General features: G+C 35.8%; 1 protein-coding gene across 11 annotated transcripts in view; it reads left to right on the forward strand.

Moving 5' to 3' along the window:
* Window positions 1-21719, forward strand: part of RBMS3 (RNA binding motif single stranded interacting protein 3) — a 1178968-nt gene that overhangs the window by 1065365 nt on the left and 91884 nt on the right. For 8 of the 11 annotated variants that reach the window (XM_036219804.1, XM_036219812.1, XM_036219801.1 and 5 more), the window contains 3 exons: window positions 3148-3194; window positions 14339-14435; window positions 16713-16763. In XM_036219804.1, coding sequence (XP_036075697.1) covers window positions 3148-3194; window positions 14339-14435; window positions 16713-16763 — 195 coding nt within the window. The remainder of the gene's footprint in view (window positions 1-3147; window positions 3195-14338; window positions 14436-16712; window positions 16764-21719) is intronic. The other 3 variants (XM_036219807.1, XM_036219806.1, XM_036219811.1) reach the window with 1 other exon arrangement.

Below are 21719 nucleotides of genomic sequence, written 5' to 3' on the forward strand. Positions count from 1 at the left end.
CTCTGGATTTATTCCTTGTTTTCTAGGGGCTTCATACTGTTTCTTCTTGCCCAATCTCTCTTTGATTGTATAATTTTTCTCCTCAAAAAATGTTTAGTGGCTTCCCAAGAGGAGCCAGGCAATCGAGATGACCCCTCCTTTCTTTTGGAGTCTTATTTCCCACTGTTTCCCTCCAATGTTCTACTGTAGATAGATCACCTGCCTTGCCCTTGTTATTTACACACCTTCTTCCATGCTGTTCCTTTTGCCTGAGCAGGCCTTCACCTGTCATCTCCATCCATGGAAATCCTAATCATCTTTCAAGGCTCCACTCAGCCATACCTCTCTCAAGTACCTTCCCTAACCACCTCCAGCCTCTCTCCTCTACACCTCATCCATACTGCTCATATGGCGCTTACCACATTTTGCTTTGTATTATAATATTTATGTATGTGTCTTGTCTCCAGGCACTGTGCTGGGCGTTTTACAAACGTAATCTCATTTAAATTTCACAACAATACAATGAGGTAGGTATTACTATACCACTTAAGAGTTGAGAAATCTGAGGCTCAAATAAGTTAAATAATTGCCTAAGACCACTCTGATAGAAAGTAACAGAGTTAAGACTTGAACCCAGGTCCAAAACATATATTCTTTCCACTAAACCATATTGCCACTTTTCAGTTCTTTTCCATCTTCTGAAAGATGGGTGGAGTTTTAAGATGGAGGAAAAGACCGACTTAGGCTTTCTGACTTTCAAATATGTATTCAACAGAGAGATAAAGTTGATTGGTAATGATAGTATTATTCCTAGCTAGAACTGATTGGTTAACTATAATTGGTTAACCTGAAGTGGCTATAACAAATAAACATGTTCAAGAAAATTTATAGCAATGGTCATTGAGCTCTATTGGGAAATAAGTAAATAAGAAAAAGAAGTAAATGTGGGGTTAGCTAGGAAAGGCTTCCTGTAAGTCACCCAGGATTTTAACAATTAGGGGTGTTTAGAAGGCTAAAGATGTGATTACCATCCTAAAGCTCTCATGAACTGACTATCTCTATTGAGCATAAAGCCCATTTTTGTCATTCTGCCCTGGTGTGGCATCTTGGATGAGTTAGGGGAGAGAGGTGATAGATTTTCCTCTTAGTTTCTAAGAGGGAAATGTCATCCCAAATGGACTGCTTTTACAACTGTCCACTCCAGCACCCAGGACCATGGAGTTTCAGCTTACCCTGGACATCTCCATTCTGGGGAGTGCTCAGTTTGGGGCCATCATCCCACTAGTTACATGGCAAGAATTTAGACTTTGGTTCTCTATGTGTTTTGCACTGCTACCTTTGCCTCTCCCCCAAAACCAATAATCGTTCCTCATTTCTGCTCTTTTTTTCTTACCTCATTCCTCAGTCCCCCAGCTTGTCATATTATCAACTGATAATATATTATTAGTTGTATATTTCTTAAGCTGAGTAAAATGCAGTTATTATTAAACGTGTTCTCAGTACACTTCTATTAACTTCTGGTAGTCACTCAACTTTGTTTGCAAATTCTGTTTCAATTTATGTGCACTCCCTGTGTGCTAATCCCATTTGTATTTGACTCTACTCTTTTGTTCCTCGTACCAATCATAATAAAAATTTAAAAATTCTAATGTAAGGAAAATAATTTATGTAATCTAAGCTTTAATATAGCAGGCCATTCTGGATTTCAGGCTTTATACTAGGAAGCTTGAGAATTTTTATGTATTAAATCTAGGAATTCAATAAGCCTAACAGGAAAAACACCTCAACGACATTGGAAAAAACTCAAACACGAAAGCCTTTTTCCTTTTTTTTTTAAGTTTAATGGTTTTTCTTATCCTCTACACAAGTCTTCAAAACTAGTTCCCTTTTTTACCTTACTTGTAGTTTTGAAATACTTATAGATTCACAGACAATTACAAAAGAAATGAAAAGGGAGGCTTTGTATACCCCTCATCCCCTTTCTCCCCATGATTACATCTTACATAATTATACTGCACTGACAAAGCCAGAAAATTAACATCAGTCTAATTCATTTTTAAATTTCAAAACAGAAAAAAAAAAAGAAAATCCATCCTAAAGATAACCTAGTCAGTTTTAAATTTCACTCTACATTCTCTTTCTGCTCACAAGTGATAACCAGGTTGACAATCCTGAAAAATAAAGGATAGTTTGTCCATACAACCACAAAGGAAGTTCCCCCACATAGTGATAATCCTCAGACCTCATTCAGTTCCCAAGTCAGTGTTACAGCAGAGCTGTGGAAGGGAGCCTACATCTGAAGACTTAGTTTGGAATCTGGTTCTGCCTCCAAATATGTGACCTTGAGCGAGTCACTTGACCTCCCCCAAGCTTCAGTGTCTTCATCTATAAAACAGAGAAACACTTTCCCCTGCCTGCTTCACAGGGCTGTTGTGAGGATGAAATGTGATGTAGTGTATGAAGGGAGGTGATAGATTGGAAATCAGCAATCGTGAAGTTTATATGCTTTTCTTGAACTACTGCCAGTTACAGAATTATAATTTTTCAGAGTTGTCCTTATTCTTAGAAACCGAATAAAACTACTTCCTTATTAGCCACACGGCCTAGAATGTCCATCCTGTGTAAATGACCTTCCGTTTGGATAACTCTTAGTAAGACAGATACTAGCGTTACATTGAACAAGCACTCCGCGGCTCTACCTACATACCCCTAAGGCATACAATCTATTTTAAAATAAATATTTCTTAACATTTTCTTCTAAAAGGTTGAATGCATTTTAAGTCATTTTTATTTTATCCTGACTTTAAGATTCATTCTCACCTTTTTTTTAATGCCGTGAGATGTACAATAGTGAGACTTGACAATAGTGAGAAATTATAAGGATACCAGATTAGACGGCAGATGGTTTATGAAGGAGGAATGGAAATCTTCCCAGCTGCATTGTTCCTTGGTTTTTCTGGATATATAATATAAACTCCCTAACTCACTGGTTGATCCTGGCGTGCGGGTAGTGAAAATGCTAGTCTTGGAAGTAAGGGTAGAGAAATATATAGGAGAAAATAAACAGATTATGGAAAGTAAAGATAAGCATCCTTGTGTGAACTGAATGTTTTAGGAACCACAATATAAATGTTAAGATCTGTTTTCTCCTCTCCCTCTTATATACAGGCTGGCATGGCTCTGACCTATGACCCCACAGCTGCCATACAGAATGGGTAAGTCTATTCTATTTTCTATATTTTAATTGCTAAGATACCTTTGACCTCTGAAATCAGTACCGAAGAAAAATGTTCAAATCTGTCTTTTGTTTTAAATTTTTTAGCAGAAACTTTAAAGGAAACATTTCTCACTATTATACTTTTGTTTTTCTTCCTGTTAGTGACTCTGACTTCATAGTCTCTCCCACGTCACCCATCCTCATAAGGCCTCTGTGACGTTAAGAGCTGCATATTCTCTCTGGAAATAATCTAGTTTATTAAAAAACTAAAGAGAAAAAAACTGGAGTTTCGGCTCCCAATCAAGTAGTCATAGGTGAACTTTGAGGGGCACCATGTTTGAGGAAGTAAGGACTACCTGGGACACAGTGAACATGTTGTCCTTCCCCTGCAGGTCTCCACATCTCAGGTTGTCACCTCTGTACCATATTGATGTTGACTGCAATACATCTGTTCACCTGCAGTCACACACTATGTGACACCTCTTTATCCATGTTTTATATTAAGAGAGTAATATTGTATTCTTTGAACTATTTCAACAGTTGGAAAAAAGGTTCACCTTCTTCCACGACCAACTTAGATATTTACAACAATATTTCCCTCAGGGAACAAGATGTTAAGGATACCGATTTTCTTTATTTTATCTACTCCAATCTGATACATAACTTTATTCCATCAATCGGTCCTTCTCTTCAATATCTTCCTGTGTCTGAAAGGAACTTTGAATATTCCTTCTAGCCTGTGGATATCTTCAAGACTCTCCTACCTACAAGCAGGGAAGGAGGAAAAGAGTCCTTCCCTGCTAATGAGATTGCTTCTAGTGACCACACTGTTTTGGCTTTCTCTTCACAGGTAAACAGCTTTAGTCTCCTATGCGTACTGTCCTCCTACATTATCTTGAATTAATCCTATTTAAAGCATGAGCTTTGGTCTCAAATGTTACTGGAATTTTCCTTCCTTATGTCTCCAATGATCTTCAAATTGGCCATCTGTAACCATAACTTTTTTAGTCCTTATTCTAATTGAAATCTTGCCTCATTTAACTTTTTTTTCTTTTAACATTTATACATTCTTGAAAATGTTTTCTCTTCAATCCCGTAACTCCATTTTTTGCTGGTCTTCTTTGCTCCCCACTCTTACTGAGCATTCAAATTATTATTCCATGTCTTCTGCACACTTTGCTAATCTCTCTCAAAGCTTAGTCTTTTTCACCGTCTTTTCTCAGGTTGATCTCCTCCACTCCTCTTAGGAACTGAAGACTGTCCCTCAAGTTCATAAGTAGATGCAGAGCATTATAACCTGTGTTTCTAACTGCTTATTAGGTACTGGATATCTTTGTATGTCCCAAACATGTCATTATCCTTATTAACTCTTCATAATACAAACCAAACTAGTGCAAATGAGAAACAAATATCAAAATATGTGTTCCTTTTTTTTTTCTAAATTCACTCTAAAATCATTTAGACTTGAAACTACAGTTCTGTGAACCTTCTCTTCTCCAACATTCTTCATGATCAAATTGGTCAATAAGACTTATTCAGTATACATTTAAACTATATCTTTTATTCAGCCTTTCTCCCTGCTACTTTTTGAATTCATTCATTCATCATTCTCTACCTGTACCAAGTTTTACCCGCCTCTAAAATAACACTCTTCCAAACCATTTTCACATTGGTTTTTGAGTAATTTTTTTTTTCAAGCAAAATGTAATCACAGGATTTATCTACTTGCCTGGTTTAAATATTCAGTGGACTTTACTAACTACAGAACAAATCTCAAATTCCAAGAATGGCACTAAAACAGAATTACATAATTCAGTTTCTGCAACTGAAGGGGACCTCTTTGATTCTCAGAATATTCATGCTGCTTTACTCCTATGTGTCTTGTTGCTCATGGAATTCTCTCTGCCTGGAGTTCAGGCATGGTGATTTTTTTTATTTTTTATTTTTATTTTTTTAGGGAAGGCAACACTTGGTTGACCTCGCAGATTGCAAAGACCTTGTCATCTTACAATCTATTTTTTTTTATTATTTTTTATGCCTACAGCCAGCCCCTGGTCTTCCCCCATCCAAGCACTAACCAGGCCTGACCCTGCTTAGCTTCCGAGATCAGACAAGATTGGGCTAGTCTAGGGTGGCATGGCCATAGACCAGGCATGGTGATACTTTTCTCTTGCTCTGTCTCTCTGTCTTTCTCTCTGTCTCTCTCCTTCCTCATCTCCTTCTCTCCACCCCCCCTCCATCTTGCGTACCTATCTGTTAATGAGTTTTACTTTTACTTAATTCCCTCAATCTATACTTATTTCATTCTTATTGTTTTTTCTTTCGTTCTTACTTTCTTTCTTTCTTTCTTTCTCTCTCTCTCTCTCTTTCTCTTTCTTTCTTTCTTTCTTTCTTTCTTTCTTTCTTTCTTTCTTTCTTTCTTTCTTTCTTTCTTTCTTTCTTTCTTCTTTCTCTGTTTATTTCATGCAGCTCTCATTTAAAGAACACCAAACACATCATACCAGGCACAGCCAGTTACACAGGAAGTCATAAGAGAAACAGTATAAGCAGTGGTTAAGAGTGCAGACTCCAGAACCAGCCTGCCTAGATATGCATCCAGATTCTGTCATTTATCAGTCATGGGCAAGTTGTTTGTCTTCCTCTCTGTGAAATGGAGATAATAGTAATAATACCTCTTCATAAGACTTGGTAAGGATTAAAGGAACACTGTATGCTATAATGTGATCATCAGTATAAATATTGATGCTATCGTTACACTATATTTGATGTTTCCATGATACATTTGAGGCTTTTCATCATGCTGCTATTGACACTCATATTTATTTTCCTGCTGGATTATTAACTAATTCAACAAAGGCAGCTTCCATGTCTCATTCATCTTTATGGACTATTTAACCAAGTATTGTGAATGCCAAGTCAGAAATAAGAAATGTAACTGATGGCATCTGTGTGGCTGTAGCAAGTTGGCATTCAGGAAACCTCGACATCAACCCATGCTGTCCCCAAGTAACACCTTAATCTGATTCTCTCTAAATGCATCCTCTGGTTTCACCCAATGCAGGCAAACTGCTCATGAATTTCTCATGTCCTGGGTTAAGAATAGACTTTCGGAAGCCTTAGATTATTCATTGTATCATTGGTAACAAGAATATAAAAATGTTACACAATGAAATCAAAAAATATAGGAAGATTGTAGCCAATTAATCTTACTCATTTGATTAATACTTTATATACATGATTTTAAAAATATTTTGTTCGCCTTTGTTTTATTATCTTCTATGGTAAAATTTGAATAAAAGAGAACTAAAAAAAATAATCATTTCTATAAATGTAAGACGTCAAAATCACCACAAAAATTTTCTCAATGTACTGCCTCTTGAGTTAACATTAGCACATGCTTCTTAGAGGTGTAGAAGCTGATTTAGATTAACTTAGCATATTAAGGAATCTAGCATGAATGCCCAGAATAAAGAATTTTATTCCTTTTTCATATTGCTATATTAGATCAAGTAATCAAACCTACCTCCAGGAGCAGTAACCTAACAGAGAGAAAAATATTTGTTACTCTAGGGAAGAAACTAGTCCCATTTTACATAGAATAACTGTATCCAAAAATATAGTTGCAATTCATTCTAATCCAGTAAATACTAAAGATTTCTTCATGCTGACTCAGTTCAATTCAACAAACTTTTTTTTTTCTTTCGAAAGCTATCTATTGCATTGTTTAAACTCATTTTGGTGATACATATTTGAAAAATAACATTTTCACATCATATAGGGACAATGGGCATGTATATCATTCTACTACAAGATACAATGCAAATAGTATCACAATAGAAGCACGAAGTACTATGAGATTTATGTACAGATTAACTTTTATATATATATATAAAATATGTCTGAAAGATTACACAAGAAATGGTGAGAGCGGTTCTCTGGGGAAAGCCCACAGATTTCTGGAAAATAGGAGTGATAAGAGCTTATTTATGTTTTTGTATTCTTTTCAAAAGGAAAAAAAAATTAAGGCCATAGAACCATAGAATGGAGACAAGTGCATTCTAATGAGGGACGAGAAAGCTTCCTGATGAAATACTGGCACTATTTTTTCTCTTGGAGATGTCCCATGTCATAGCTAAAGCACATGTTTGATTCTGTGATATCCTATAGCTGTGTACTAAGCCATAGGGTTTTCTGAATAAGCAAATACAAGGCTGGGTTGTAGCTAGTAGCTACACAAACCGTTTGCAGAGTTAAATGTTCCGAATTCCAGAACCAACAGATGAGTACAGCAACATGAAACTGAAATAAATACTCCTGAGTTTAACTTGATTTTTAGCTAATGAAGGACAGACATTTGTATGTGGACCATGATGTTTGCATTAAGGCAATAGAAAATGTCAGTCTTGTCATCTGCTTGAATCTATCCAAAATATCACCTTAAAAAAAAAATAGTTCAGTGTCACTTCCATTTAACGCTTGGGCTACAGTGAAGAAGTGTCTTGGATTACAATAGAAAAGCAAAAAAACCATAGTGCTTTTTACTATAAGTGACCTTGTGAGAATAAAAATGTTCATTCTCCTTTCAAAGCTATCTGGCGTAACTCAATAATTTGTTATTACTATCGGTCTAGTGCTTTTTCAGCGGTCTAGTATGAAATTCCATCACTTTCAAATCAGAGTGGGTGGTGGGAAATAATTCATCCCTATATTCAAAAGCGCATCTTTCCTTTGCCTTTTTACTAAGGGCTGCTGTGTGAAAGCCTCTTGGATTGTTTTATTTGAATAGAATATATTCTTGGGCAAGATATGAAAAAAAGAAGGTTTTCTATGCACTGGTTTGCCATAAGTTTTATATGGGCATTTCATATGAAATGATACAGAAACCTTATCTTAGTACAATAGCAAGGGGATCTAATATGAAGGATGCATTGGTATTACAATAAAAATGACCAGTACCTTATTAATCTTATGCTGTAGTGTTACCCTGAGGATAGCATTCATGGTTCTAAGAATATTGCCTGTGGACCAGAAAGACAAGCCAGTGCTGTTTACTTCAGTGTACAAATAGGATTTCGTGTGGTTTTCTACAGCAAAAAAAAAAAAAAAAATCGACCCTGGGGTTATTGATGTATTTATGTTATTTTTATTGTCAGTGAAAGGGATTTCACCATATTACTACTGACTGCCAAATCCCTTGAACATGACTTTTCTGCAGGCAAAATAATGTCCTATTGGTGACCTAGACTTGCATTTTCTGGACTTCTGGAGGCCACTGCTTTAAATGCCAGAGAAAGAAACTCTCTGTATTTAAAAAAAAATATTAAGTTTCTGAAAGACCACCTTAGAGTCTATAGATACACCATACTCAACTTATTTGGCATTTAGTATTTTGTTCATGTGAAACCTCTCCAGGCGTAACTAATTCATATTCTCATTCTCAACACTATTGACATATTGGATCAGATGAGTTTTAGTGTGGGGACTGCCCTGTGCATTGTAGAATGTTTAGCAGCCTCATAGACCTTTACTTATTACATGATGGTAGCAGCACCTGTACCTGGTTGTGATAACCTAAAATGTCTCTAGATCCTATTGATGTCCCCTGAAGAGCAAAATCACTTCTAATTTAGAACCACTGGGCAAAGTATAAAAGGAACAGTTGTAATACACGTAATGTTATATGAATTTGGCAAAGAAATATCTCTTAAGAGAGAAAACTATCCTCAGGAAAAGAGTTAAAGAATTCATTCTAATTTCCTATACTAACGTTTGCAAAGCGATAATGTGTATATTACCAGATATGAAAACATAAAGTCACAGATTCAGAATTATCTTAGTTTTGTTATTATATCTAACACATTCTGTCAATTTTCTTTACTGTTCCTCGATAACACAACACCTATGCTTAAAGGATTTATTTGGATTTTTTTTTTAATGTGATGATCAGGTGAAAGTTATTTTAAACCATGACAGACACATGGCAGGGACTAAGAAAAAGTAAAGAGATTGAGAAACTCATTCCACAGTTCTCTTTTTGGAGTCTGGTCCTGTGTAATTTCTTTAGATGCTGTACCTCTAAGCCTTAGATGCATTAGCAGCCTCTCTTGTCATGGCTTAAGCAAGGGTTTCTTGTAAATTTATCTGGTTTATGTTTGGACTTGAGAAGAGCTGATTTCAGAATGCCAGACAGTGTGCTGAGCCCACTCTTCCCAGCCTATTTTCCATTCAAAATGACTCTCTGACTTGAGTGGCAGTATTGGAATTGCTGGGAAGTATGAAATACCATTCTTGTTTGATGGCTAGGATTAGAGCAGGTAGAACAAAAATGCATTAAATTTACCTCCAAGCACTCCCATTGTTTGTTGGTGTCAGTTTCCTTGGCTTGTTTCTTTATGTTTCTGCTCTCTGTTTACCCATAGAATTTTCTATAAACTCTGCCCATCAATCCAATCTTTATCACTTTCATTTATAATACTCTAATTGATACATTTTACAAAATAAAGCAGCTGCACTAAAATGTAATACACGATGTGCTCCGTTGGTATAAGAGACTGAAACTGGGTTTCTAACAGAAGTTAACCCCTGCACAGTGGATGAGAAGGACCATTTGTGGAGTGGTCAAGAGGGCCTAGCACATCGTTATGAGCCCCAAATAAGACTTTCTGCTTACTGCCTCATAAGTAAGATTTGTCGAAGATAAAACCCAACGGGATTTTTAAATACAAACCACGATTTTTGTAGAAAAGGACTGTGTTCCCTAGTTACTTATACCTTTGCATGCTTAGAAAGCACGTTTTAGTTAAGCTTCCACTGAGCATTTACAAATATGTAATGTTGGCCCACGTTCTCTGGGTTCTCTCTCCTTAGATTCCTACTGGTCAGAGATGCAACTTCTATGTTCCCAACACCTCGACATTGGCCATTCTGTACTGTAATCACTGCTTATTTCCCTAAGCTGCTCTGCATTTATTCACTCATTCATTCAACCTATAGTTACTAAGTATCTACTATGTCTCAGGCTCTGTTCTAGGCAACAAAGCCAATGTGTCCTCAACATTCTTGAAACTGATGGTCTAAAGGGAAAAAGAGTCAATAAATATATTGTATTAGTCAGATTGACTGCCATAACAAAATAGCATTGATTGGGTGGCTTTAAACAACAGAAATTTATTTTTTCACAGTTCTGGAGGCCAGAACCAAGATCAAGGTTGAGCTGATTTGGTTTCTGATGAGGACTCTATTCCTGGCTTGTAGACAGCTGCCTTCTCATTATGTCCTTACATACCCTCTCCTCCATGTATATGTGTGGAAAGAAAGACAGCAAGCTCTCTCGTGTATTTCTTTTTTCTTTTATATTTAGGAATCTCTATTAATTCGAACAAACAGTATAAGACAAGTTTAAACTAGAAGTAAAATGGGAGCACATTTGTGGAAACTCTTCTCTTAATGACCTTTGAAGTAAGAAAAAACTTTAATTCTTTTGAGCTACCACTCTAGTTCTATTTAGTGTGTTACAAGTTCAGCAGTTAAATAGTTCCTTATTTGAAGGAGACTGAAACAGCTCTATGATTTTTTTTTCTTTTGTCTTTTTTTGTTTTATTTATTTATTTGTTTGTTTGTTTGTTTGTTTGTTTATTTTAAATGTTAAAAAGTTAGACAGTTATACAATCCATGAAGTAATCCTTCCCCTCAATTACTCTAGCACCACCATCTGGCACTACTCAAAGCCATTATAATAATATTGACTTTATACCCCATGCTATATTCTAAATCCCCATGACTGTTTTGTAACTACTAATTTGTACTTCTTCATCCTTTCATCTTTTTCACTCAGGTCCCCAGCCCATCTCCCCTCTGGCAATCAGTTTGTTCTCTGTATCTGTGAGTCTGTTTTCATTTAGTTTGTTCCTTTCTTTTTGTTTCTTAGATTCCACATATAATTGAAATCAGATGGTATTCATCTTCTTCTGTCTGACTTATTTCACTCAGCATAAGACCCTCTAGATCCATCCTTGCAAATGGCAAGATTTTATTTTTTTTAATGACTGAGTAATATTCCATTGCGTATATGTACCATAACTTCTTTATCCAATCATCGATTGATGGCCACTTAGGTTGCTTCCATATCTTGGCTATTGTGACTAGCACTGTTGTGAACATAAGGGTGCATAGATATTTATGAACTTTGGTTTCCTTTGGATAATTACCCAGTAGTACAATTGTTGGGTCAAAAAATAGTCCTATTTTTAATTTTTTGAGGAACCTCCAAACTAGTTTCCAGAGTGGCTGTACGGATTTACAATTCCATCAACAGTGTACCAGGGTCCCCTTTTCTCCATATTCTCTCCAACATTTGTTATTTTTGATTTATTAATGATAGCCAATCTAGCAAGTGTGATGTGATATCTCATTGTGGTTTTAATTTGTATATCTCCTGTATATTCTTCTAAGGACACTAATCCTATCAGATCAAGGCCCCAACCACATGAGCTCATTTAACCTTAATTGCTCTATTAAAGACTTTATCTCCAATACAGACACACTGGGAGTTGGGATGTCAACATAGGAATTTTAGAGGGGCACTAACATTCAATCTGTAAAATACATCAATATATTTTTAAATTACTACTTCAGATAGTGATAAGAAAAATGAAAAAAATATAAATTAGAAGAAAGAAATAGAGAACAATTGGGACAGAAATGGCGGTTCCTACTTTAGCTATAGACCTCCCTGAAGGAGTGGAAGTTGACAACAGCTAATAAGGAGCAAGAGGTGGCCTCAGAGAGAGTTAGGGGAATGAACATTCTAAATAGAATTGTGAGCTCAGCGACCTAAGATGGAAGTGAGAATGATGGAATCATGTGCCAAAAGAAGATCTGTATGGTTGGATCCTAACTGGCTAAGGGGAGAGAAGTCAGAGAAAATATTAGAGAAGTTAGTAGCCTGATTATGCTGGCCAATACCAGGAATTCAAATTTTGTTTTCATTGCAATGAAAGCTATTGGAGGGTTTGAGGCTGATTATTGTACACATAAGATATGATTTAAGTGGCTAAATAGAGAAACTTTAAGGGACAATTAATCACCTCCCCAAATTCCATCATGTGCCATTGTAGTCGGCCGCTTTCCCCAGCCCCAGACTTTGGCATCCACTGATCTATTTTCTGTCTTTATAGTTTTGCATTTTCAATATTATAATATAAATGGAATTATAAAATATAAAGTCTTTTGAGTCTGATTTATTAGTATAAGTCACTTAAGAGTCATCATGTTCAATATATTAGTAGCTCTTTTTATTGCTGAGTAGTATTCCATCATATGGTTGGACCACAGTTGGTTTATTGACTCAGTTGGTAGATAATTGGCTTGTTTCCGGTCTTTGGCAAATATCAGTAAACTTTCTATAAACATTTACATTACGTTTTTTTGTGTAAACAGACATTTTCATTTATCTTTAGTTAATACCTATCAGCAAGATTGCTGGGTTATATGTTATGTGTATGTTTAACTTTATAAGAAAGTGCCGACCTGTTTTCCACAATGGCTGTACCATTCTGCATTTCCACAAGCAAAGAATGGGAGTTGCACTTTCTCTGAATCCTTACCAGCACTAGTATTGTCATTTAAAAAAAAAAAAAAAAAAAAAGACTGTTCTAGTAGATGCAGAGTCAATAACTTTTTTCAAACTGCGCAACTATAAATTTAGAGGTCTGGTGGGCATGACTAGTATGAATGTAATGTTTAATGGAGTAATTTTTTCAGCTATATATACATATTTTTTAAGCAAAAGAATATGATGTTATAATCCTTATTGAGAGCTAGATAAAGTAAATTTGAGACTATAGTTCCCCAACACTTGCTTGGAGACTTTTATATAATGTTAGCTTAAATAATTTCCTCCTTGAATCCTGGCAACCTTGAAATCCTGCCGTCCTATCTTCAATGGGAGTCTTGTGAAATGCTTCTTTATAAAGGTAACACATGAGATTCTCTATTCAAGATATCAGTGACACCTGAGGGGTGATGAGGCTTTTGTGCCCAAAACTACAGTATCAGTCATACTATTAAAACATAATAATAATAAAAAGTAGTAGTTGACTTTTGCTAATAGTATGGCAAAGTGAAATAATAATTCCATTATCCCTAATACACATTTTTCCAATCTATCCTCACATCAGTGAAATACTTCATTGCAGGCAATCTTATTTTGTTTGTTCTGTAGCTGGCCACTCTAGCCTTTTACTTACCAGTGAGATATGAAAGAAGAAGCATAATTTAAAATTAGACTGAAGAATTTGAGCATTAGGTAACTTGTGGACTCAAAGTGAAGATGGGTGTGTCATCGATTTCAGAACCTGGAAGCTGCCACTTAATAGAACTATAGTAGGATCATCCTCTTCTGATTTGTGAAGCCCTGATTTTGTTCCGTATCATTCTACAATTGTTCAGCGAAGGGCCCTGGATGACTAGAAAACTCAATGCTTTTCACAGAGTCTACAGGAGTACTTAACTACACATAACTATAGAATCTCTGTCAATGCCATGACTGAATCCCCCAAATATTTCTATCCCCATCTAGACACAAGTTGTGTGCTTTCTTCTCTTTTCATAGAGAAAGTATTTAGCTTAGTTTCTGCCTGAGGGTATGGAGTCATGCCTGGTACAGGTTCTCCAGAACTCTTTGGAGCTGATTCTATTTCCTGAATGAAAAGATAGATGCCATTTGTATATGTGTAATATCAACCATCTTTATAAAGGTTGGTACTATCATTTTGCCTTTCTTTCAAAGAGCTTTAGTATGGCAGTAGCTTAAAACAAAACAAAACAAAACAAAAAACAATGCCCGTGGCTTCTTTCCCCCTTTGGTTAAACATTCTATTATACTCCCCTGGCATAAGAGAGATTTTGTACAACCAATATTATAGAATGACTCAACATTGCCATTTTTGTTCAGAATGATTTATTTCTCTTAGTGGAATCAAATACTATAAATCTCCTAGATGCTTCTGTTAAAAGTTGGTGGAAAAACGTGAGGGTGGAACTCTGTCTTCCCCAGAAGTGCTTGGTAGCATTTGATTAGCAATCAGGCATGCGGCAGCTTTATGAATCTCCTTTTTTTGTTTGTTTGTTTTCTGTTTGCAGATTTTATTCTTCACCGTACAGTATTGCAACCAACCGCATGATTCCACAGACATCTATCACGCCATTCATTGCTGCTTCCCCTGTCTCCACATACCAGGTATGTCCAATTTACCTGCACCTTAGGAAAGATATTTCTTGCCAGTAATTGACTACATAAAGACAAAAGGGACACAGTAGAATTTTTTTTTAACTTTTTTTTTTTTCAAACACTTTAATCACCTCCTAACGTAATGATACTCAAGTTATCAATTAGTCTACACTTACTTTGAAGGGCTCGTTTGCATCTATTTCACGGAATAATAAAATCCACCATGCTTTTCATTCTTCCTGCTGAGTTTTCATAATTACACTATTTTTCCTGCCAACTTTAGTGCAGCTTTCATACCACTGAGAAATTATTTTATTTGTTGTTTGTTGTTTTGATTGTCGCATTTCCTGGTGTGTCTTTTCTAAAAGCACCTTCCTGGCATTCCCTGTACTTTCTCCAGCATATTTTATCATTGTCATCTCATTTTGTCACAGTTGTCCTGTATATCCATGTAAATCCATGTGGATAGACGTAAAATCATTTCTCCCAAGAAAAAGGAAAGATTATCGAAGTGGAAAAACATTATTCCTACCTTCTGCTCTTATTTCATTCTCAGTTCCAAAGAGGCCAAAAGAGACCTCAGGGGTTCCACATGTTGAATCACAAGAAAATCTGAGACTCCATGTGTGTCCTAAGCCAGATGCTGTAGCCAGTTAATTCTATGTACACAAGCGATTGAAACAGTCATACTTCTCTCTCTCAACAACAACAAAAAAACCCTTCTTATCCTATTTCTTTGAATTATTAAATATCAAATTTGTGATATCACTCCCTACTTCTCTTTACCTCATATTGTTCTTCAAACAATTCTTCTGATTAGAAATCGCTAAAAAATGTTACATATAGAGAGTATCTAGGGTCATTTTTAAAAACTTTGGAGAGAGAAAGAGCAAGTGTGAGAGCGCGTGCAAGTGTGTGCATGCGATGCGATTCCCTATATTTTGCAGATTGTGGAGGTGGATGTTTTACAATGGGTAAAACTGTAACACTGCTGACTACTCCTAATTCAGTTACGTGTCACCTTATTCAGCTGCTACATACTTCATCTCAGGATGTCCCAGTTGTCAGAGCATCACACTTGAGACTATGTATATTTTTCCTGATTCCCCCTACAGCAGTCCATTTTCATTCTTTTTCTGCACTTAGATTCTTGATACGGTGGGTGAACAGAATAGACTTTCGTATGAATGGCATTAGAGGGTCTCAGAATGACTGATTTAATTGCCTTTCCTTGGGGCCCGCGAGGCTATGTGCAGGTGCTATTCAGTTTTTGTTCTTCCTGCAAGCCTGCCTGGTTGTAATGTGTATTTTGTTTTTCTACCCATTTTTTTTTCTAATCTTGGCCTCTGTTTCAGCCAAGACCACCCATTGAGCCCCAGTGTAGAGCACTTTGGTGACATAAATAAAATATCCACAGAAAAATGATTTCACTTGGGAGGGCTCCTACATGGAATTTAACCCCAGCTCTCATTTCTCAAAAAAAAAAAAAAAAAAAAACGAATTAGAGCAATTTTTTATGTTGCTGATTCTCACCTTTCACCACTTCTTCCTTTTTTTTTTTTTTTTAATCTAAAGTACACTGGCAATTTTGCTTGTGTGAGCATATTGAAAACAAAATCTTCAGGGTTTTCTATGTGACAGTCGGCTCTTAAGCTGACTTTCTAATTTGGCTAAGATACATTTCAGAACTGCTGGCTTGCTCTAATACTCATTTTTATTTGCCATACCAATTACTGTGAGAGAAAAGTCACAAACTTGCTTAACTTGGGGTTTATCCCAAAGCATTCTCTAAAATTTCTTGTTGATCTTTTTAATTCTTACTCTAGCTTTTACCACTTGGACTTATTTCCAAGAGGGGAATCACTTGAGAATTACAAAATTAGAACAAATGACAAAAAAAGAGAAAGTTTTAGCAGTCGACTCTTGCCTCTTTTATTATTTGCCTGGGTATTTGTGGGAGTTGACCTCTAAATAGGAAGTCCCTGAGACCTCCTAATACTTTAAATTCCAACGCCATCCTCAATACAAGCTCCAGGGCCCAGCCTGGTCCATATAGGCATTGCAGCTAGCACCAGTGAAGCAGGAATTTGCTTTACATTTCATCATGTTTCAGGGACCAAATTAATCAGATCCAAGAATGTCCTTTCTATACTTAGTGTTGAGCACTAATTAGTTATAAAGTCAGATGGACTCCACTTTCTTATTACCTAGTGTGACTCCACTGAACGCAAGAACCAAGTTCTCTCTGTGATTGCTTTGTGCTAATAAATGCTGTTTGATGCATAGGTCCAGAGTACTTCATGGATGCCTCATCCGCCATACGTTATGCAACCAACAGTAAGTGTTCTCAGTCACCTGAGGCTAAATATTTCTATTATCCAAGTGCAAGCTTTTGTAATGCATAGAAGCTTTGGGGCTTGTGTTAGATTCCATATCTCTTTCAGGCAGCCATATTTTCCAGATAAAAAGCTGTTCCTGAAATTCTACAAAGGCATGTACAATAGATAGATTGAGATAGAGTAGGTAGATTAAATGATGGACAGATGATAGATAGATAGATAGATAGATAGATAGATAGATAATAGATCAACTTTCTTGGAGGAAATAGTAGTCATAGCAATCAGTGTCTCTAGTTGATGCCTACTATTTGTTATAAATAGGGAATTTCTACTTGATGCAGGAACTCTGAGCTCTGAACAATTAAATCTATTGTAAGAGGAAAGCCTTTCTGTTTTCCTTCTCCTTCTCTTATGCTTTGTTTTCTTCGAATGCAATTTAGTGTGCTTTGGGAGTGAATTTCAGTATCATGGGCAAGTGTTGACTCATAGCAATATATTTGAAATAGGAAGGTAGTTGTCTACTAATAGATGGAGATATATATAGATAGATAGAAAGGTTGGTAGATATTTTTTATGTTAACTAAGGCTATTCTCCTCTTCTTTAGAGGAAAATTTCTTCCAAAAATATTAAAACTCTATTTTCCTACTTGCTAGATTTCCCATTTTGTGGAATAATATTACATCAGTCTCAAGTGAATAATATTACATATTCCATTAGAATCTAGACTGAAGGCTAATGATTTCATTTATCTTTGTCTAGTTCTTTCAGGTTTTCTAGCTCTGTAGATGTACAAAACAGATTTCAATAGCAATATACTCATGACAGTGTGAGGTAGGGGAGGAGCCTTAGACTGAAAGCTGGGTGACACAGTCTCTGGTGGACTCTTCTGGGTATGCTCACATCTGTGCCTTTGTTTCCTTTTCTGTTACTGTATTAAACAGAGTTTGGGGGAAGGATCACATGAGAGTGTTTCATATGGGAAAATAATTTTTTAAGTATATTATTATTACCATTATCCTTATTATTATTGAACGTATTTGTTTTAAAAAGTAGAAACAATACTACATTTCAACTCTTTTAAATATAAATATAAATATAAGTATAAATAGGTAGCACACATTAATGACCAGGAAGGTAAATACACAGGCATCTACTTCCTAGACTCAAAGAATCACGGCACCTGTTTTTCATGTTCGATCTTTTTCCATTTTTTTTTTTAAATAAGGAACATTCTATGTTGCTACTAATGTTTTGATAGTTTGTTTTTTATTTAAAGAATAAAATATATATGGCTTTCTACAGCAGAACTTCAGACTATATTTTGCAAATCCTTCTCTGATTTCCACACGTTGGGGGCTTCCTGAGTTCATCTGGTCTATGTTCTGTAAATCATACCAACATACAATGAATCCAAGATACACTTTCCTGTCCAAGTCATGAGGTAGAATTCAATATATGCTGCCAAACCAATGTATAGCACAGACCGAGCCAACAAAGGAAAAGGGAAGATGTCCTGCCAAGTTCTAAAGAGTAGACTTTCTAAAAGGAAACAACTACCTTCTAAAAAAAACAATGTGTTCATCTATAGAGCACTAATGCTAGCTTAGTCCTCACACTGAGGTTAAGCATCATCTCGTTGTGGCCTAAAGGAATGTACATCTGGCAAAATCTGTTTATTTTGCCAGATGTCAAAGTATGTAAGATAGTATTTCTAGAGCCGTGAGGAGAAGGGAAAATGTTTGTATGCATCTTTAACTATCACTCAAGACGTTGGCAAAACTTTTCATTACCACCTCCTCCATGCTAGCATAAATCCAGCCGCATTTTGGGATGTATTATATCTTATATGTCTTACCAGCACAGGCTGTTTGTGTGTATGTGTATATGTGTGTGTATGTGTGTGTGTGCGTGTGTGTATTAATTTGTCCCTTTGACTACTGCTCACTGATATCTTATCATTTCCAGTGACTAGACTGTCATCATGTTCGAGCTTAGATCACTCAGTTTAAAATGTAATGTTTGTGGCTGGTGCAGATTCCTGGAAAGAGGGGTGGCTAGGCCACCTACCACTTTGTTGTCTTTAAAATGGAGAAACTGGCTGAACAGTGTCATGGAAACATAGAGTTTACATCATCAATCTTTACCCTGCAACAGTCTTACTGGTTGTCTAATTGTATAAATAACCTTACTCAACTGGCCTTAGTTTCATCATCAAAGGGAAGGTTAAATTAATCACTCTATGATACTAAAATATAAAAGTACTTAAGCAATCTCAGATAAAGAAACAAAACACCTGGATCTCAAAAGAATGAATGAAAGACTTGATGATTAATAGCATAGATTCTTGGCTAGGCTGTTTGTGATAAAGAGCCTTTCCTGACTATGGGACTTTAAGCAATTAAACTTTCTGAGCTGTTTTCATCAGCTGTTATATGGACATAATAATACCTAAATAATTATGCATTTTGTTTATTAAATAAAATAGGTATCATAGCGCTTGAAATAGTCCTGGAAAATAGCAAACACTAAATAAATTATATTATTATTTACTTATATGAGTAAACTGTACATTATGCTTTAGATTAGCCCAATTATATAAAAATGAGTATTGGTGTAGAAAGTTGAGATTATACAATAATCGCCTATTACTACCACATTCATTCTACTTATTTAACTTCCTTTGCTAATGAGCTTGGTGGAGACAGCCTCTGCAGTTATAAATAAGACAAATTGCTTAGACTGGTATTTATTTCATTTACTTACCAAATTATTCAACACTTAATACTTCTTTTAAAAAGCCCATTGGGTACCTTTTTTTATGTCAGTGACTGGAATCTACTTTACAAATAAATTCAAGTTGTCAGTATCTACATATCTCAAATATGTTGCCCTAATTCTGATTTGCGTACAGCTTTTCTTCTTCCTTGCATTTTCTCTCCCACCATCTTGAGAAAATCTCATGTAGAAGCTCTAAGTGTATAGAACTTCCCCCATCACTATGAATGCACTGGAGCCAGAAGCCCATACTGTCTTTTTTTCTGTCTTAATTTGAAGGACTCAAAGATCTCAACCAGGTTTCCTTCAGAAAGTCATAAAATAGAGCACAATGACTCTGGTCTTTACCAGGGCGGAAAATGGTCAAACTGGAGAAGCAACAAACTGTCAGAAAGAGATGAAATGATGGAAAGAAGAGCAGGGAGTGGTAAAGGAACAAGAGAGCAGAAGGCATAAATATAAAGCTGAAGTTTGCCGTTTAAGTTTGCTTCTTCAGAGATTGAATTTTCTAAGTTGTGAGTAATGTACTTTTTTGTAGATTTAGGAAGAAGATTCTGAGAGGCTTTTTTACTTCTAAGAAAGAGAGGATAAAACTCGCCTTGCCCGCATTAGAGCTATCATACTAGTGTTTGTGCAAGAATACAGTTCTCTGTCAGTTATCAGTCTCTGGGACTTTATCAGATCCCCTGGAAAGCTGTCAAACCCCACTTAGGGCAGCCAAAGTTTTTTCTGTTTGCACTTTGTTGTTCACCTGAACAGACACTGGGGAGAGAGCACTGTTGGACTAAATCAGGAATTCACTTTTTGTTGTGAGGAAGTAAAAGTGCTGACTTTGTCAATGCAATCAGTGCAGGGTTCTGTACTATACTCTGAAATCTCACCATTACACTGACAGAATTTTAATAGATGATGGATTGTACCCAACATCTACTCTGCATGGTAGCATGTCACACTGGAATCTCATAAGAATGCACAATTGAAATTCCTGTTGCAATACGTGGGATATTTTGTTAAATCCGTGCTGACAAGGAGAAAAGATGATGGCTCCCAAGAAGAAGCATAGTTTCATTCTCTTAAATTTTATTTAGGCTCATTTGAATCATAAATCTGTTCTTCATATGGTTAGCATTATTTCATCTCAAGGAGAAAAATTAGCTTTTATTTTTCCTTAATTACAAATTGGTTATCTAATTACAGCATTCTAAGAAATGCAAGATGACCTTATTGAATCATTGGATGATTTGTTACTGTGCATGGCTAAATTATGACTTTTATGATTAATAAACCTTGAGTTTACATTTAAAGTGTAAATATAAACTTTAAGAAAGCTCTAGAATATTTGGTTTAGTCATTCTTTTCCTTCAAACAGTTAAGGCCTGAAGGCTTAACTTTAGAGGTCATGTCTCCCAAATTAGTAGGTGTGTTTTCTATAAAAGCACCTCACCAAATCTGGAAAGAATATGTAAATCCTTAGAATTCTGTTCAAAAAGCAAGGTTTTCAGATACTATCTTTTTAAATCCAACACCTGAGCTGAGTAAAAATCCTAATCCTCCTAGTTTCATTATCAAAGTAAAAATGTTTTTGCTCTTTAAGGAGTTAGCCTGGTAAACATAAATCTCCAAGCCAAATCTTTGTTAAAACTACATAGCAAAACCAAAGCAAGAGCAACTTTAACCCATGTAGACCAGAAAAGAATTCAAATGAATGAGAATAAATTTAGGAAGAACAACTTTTTGAGTATCACCTCCTTTCAAAGTCGGGTGAAGTGAACATGAACAAAATTATTGCCACAGAAAGTGTCTTAGAGAGCTTAACTAATGTAAAAACAAAATAGAACAACAACAACAACAACAACAAAAACAGTGCCAGCTTTGCCAAGGCTAGCTTCCAAATTCTACAATAATTTTTCAAAGACAATCTAAAAAGACTTTAGGAAAAAAAAACTTTAAACAATGAAATTCAAGGTTCATAATTCAAAAGTGCATAGAGTATAAAAGCCTTTCCATTTAGGACCCCTTTGAGCATCAGTTCTACCCTCCATAAGTAAACTTTCTAAACGAATTTGTACATCACCATCCAATTTTTGTATGCATAAGAAAATATGTGTGTGTGTGTAAATATGTGTCTATTTTTGAGATATATACAAGATATATACAAATATTATATTGCAACGTAAC

This window comes from Rousettus aegyptiacus, unplaced genomic scaffold (assembly GCF_014176215.1).
Source record: "Rousettus aegyptiacus isolate mRouAeg1 unplaced genomic scaffold, mRouAeg1.p scaffold_m13_p_4, whole genome shotgun sequence".
Lineage (NCBI taxonomy): Eukaryota > Metazoa > Chordata > Mammalia > Chiroptera > Pteropodidae > Rousettus > Rousettus aegyptiacus.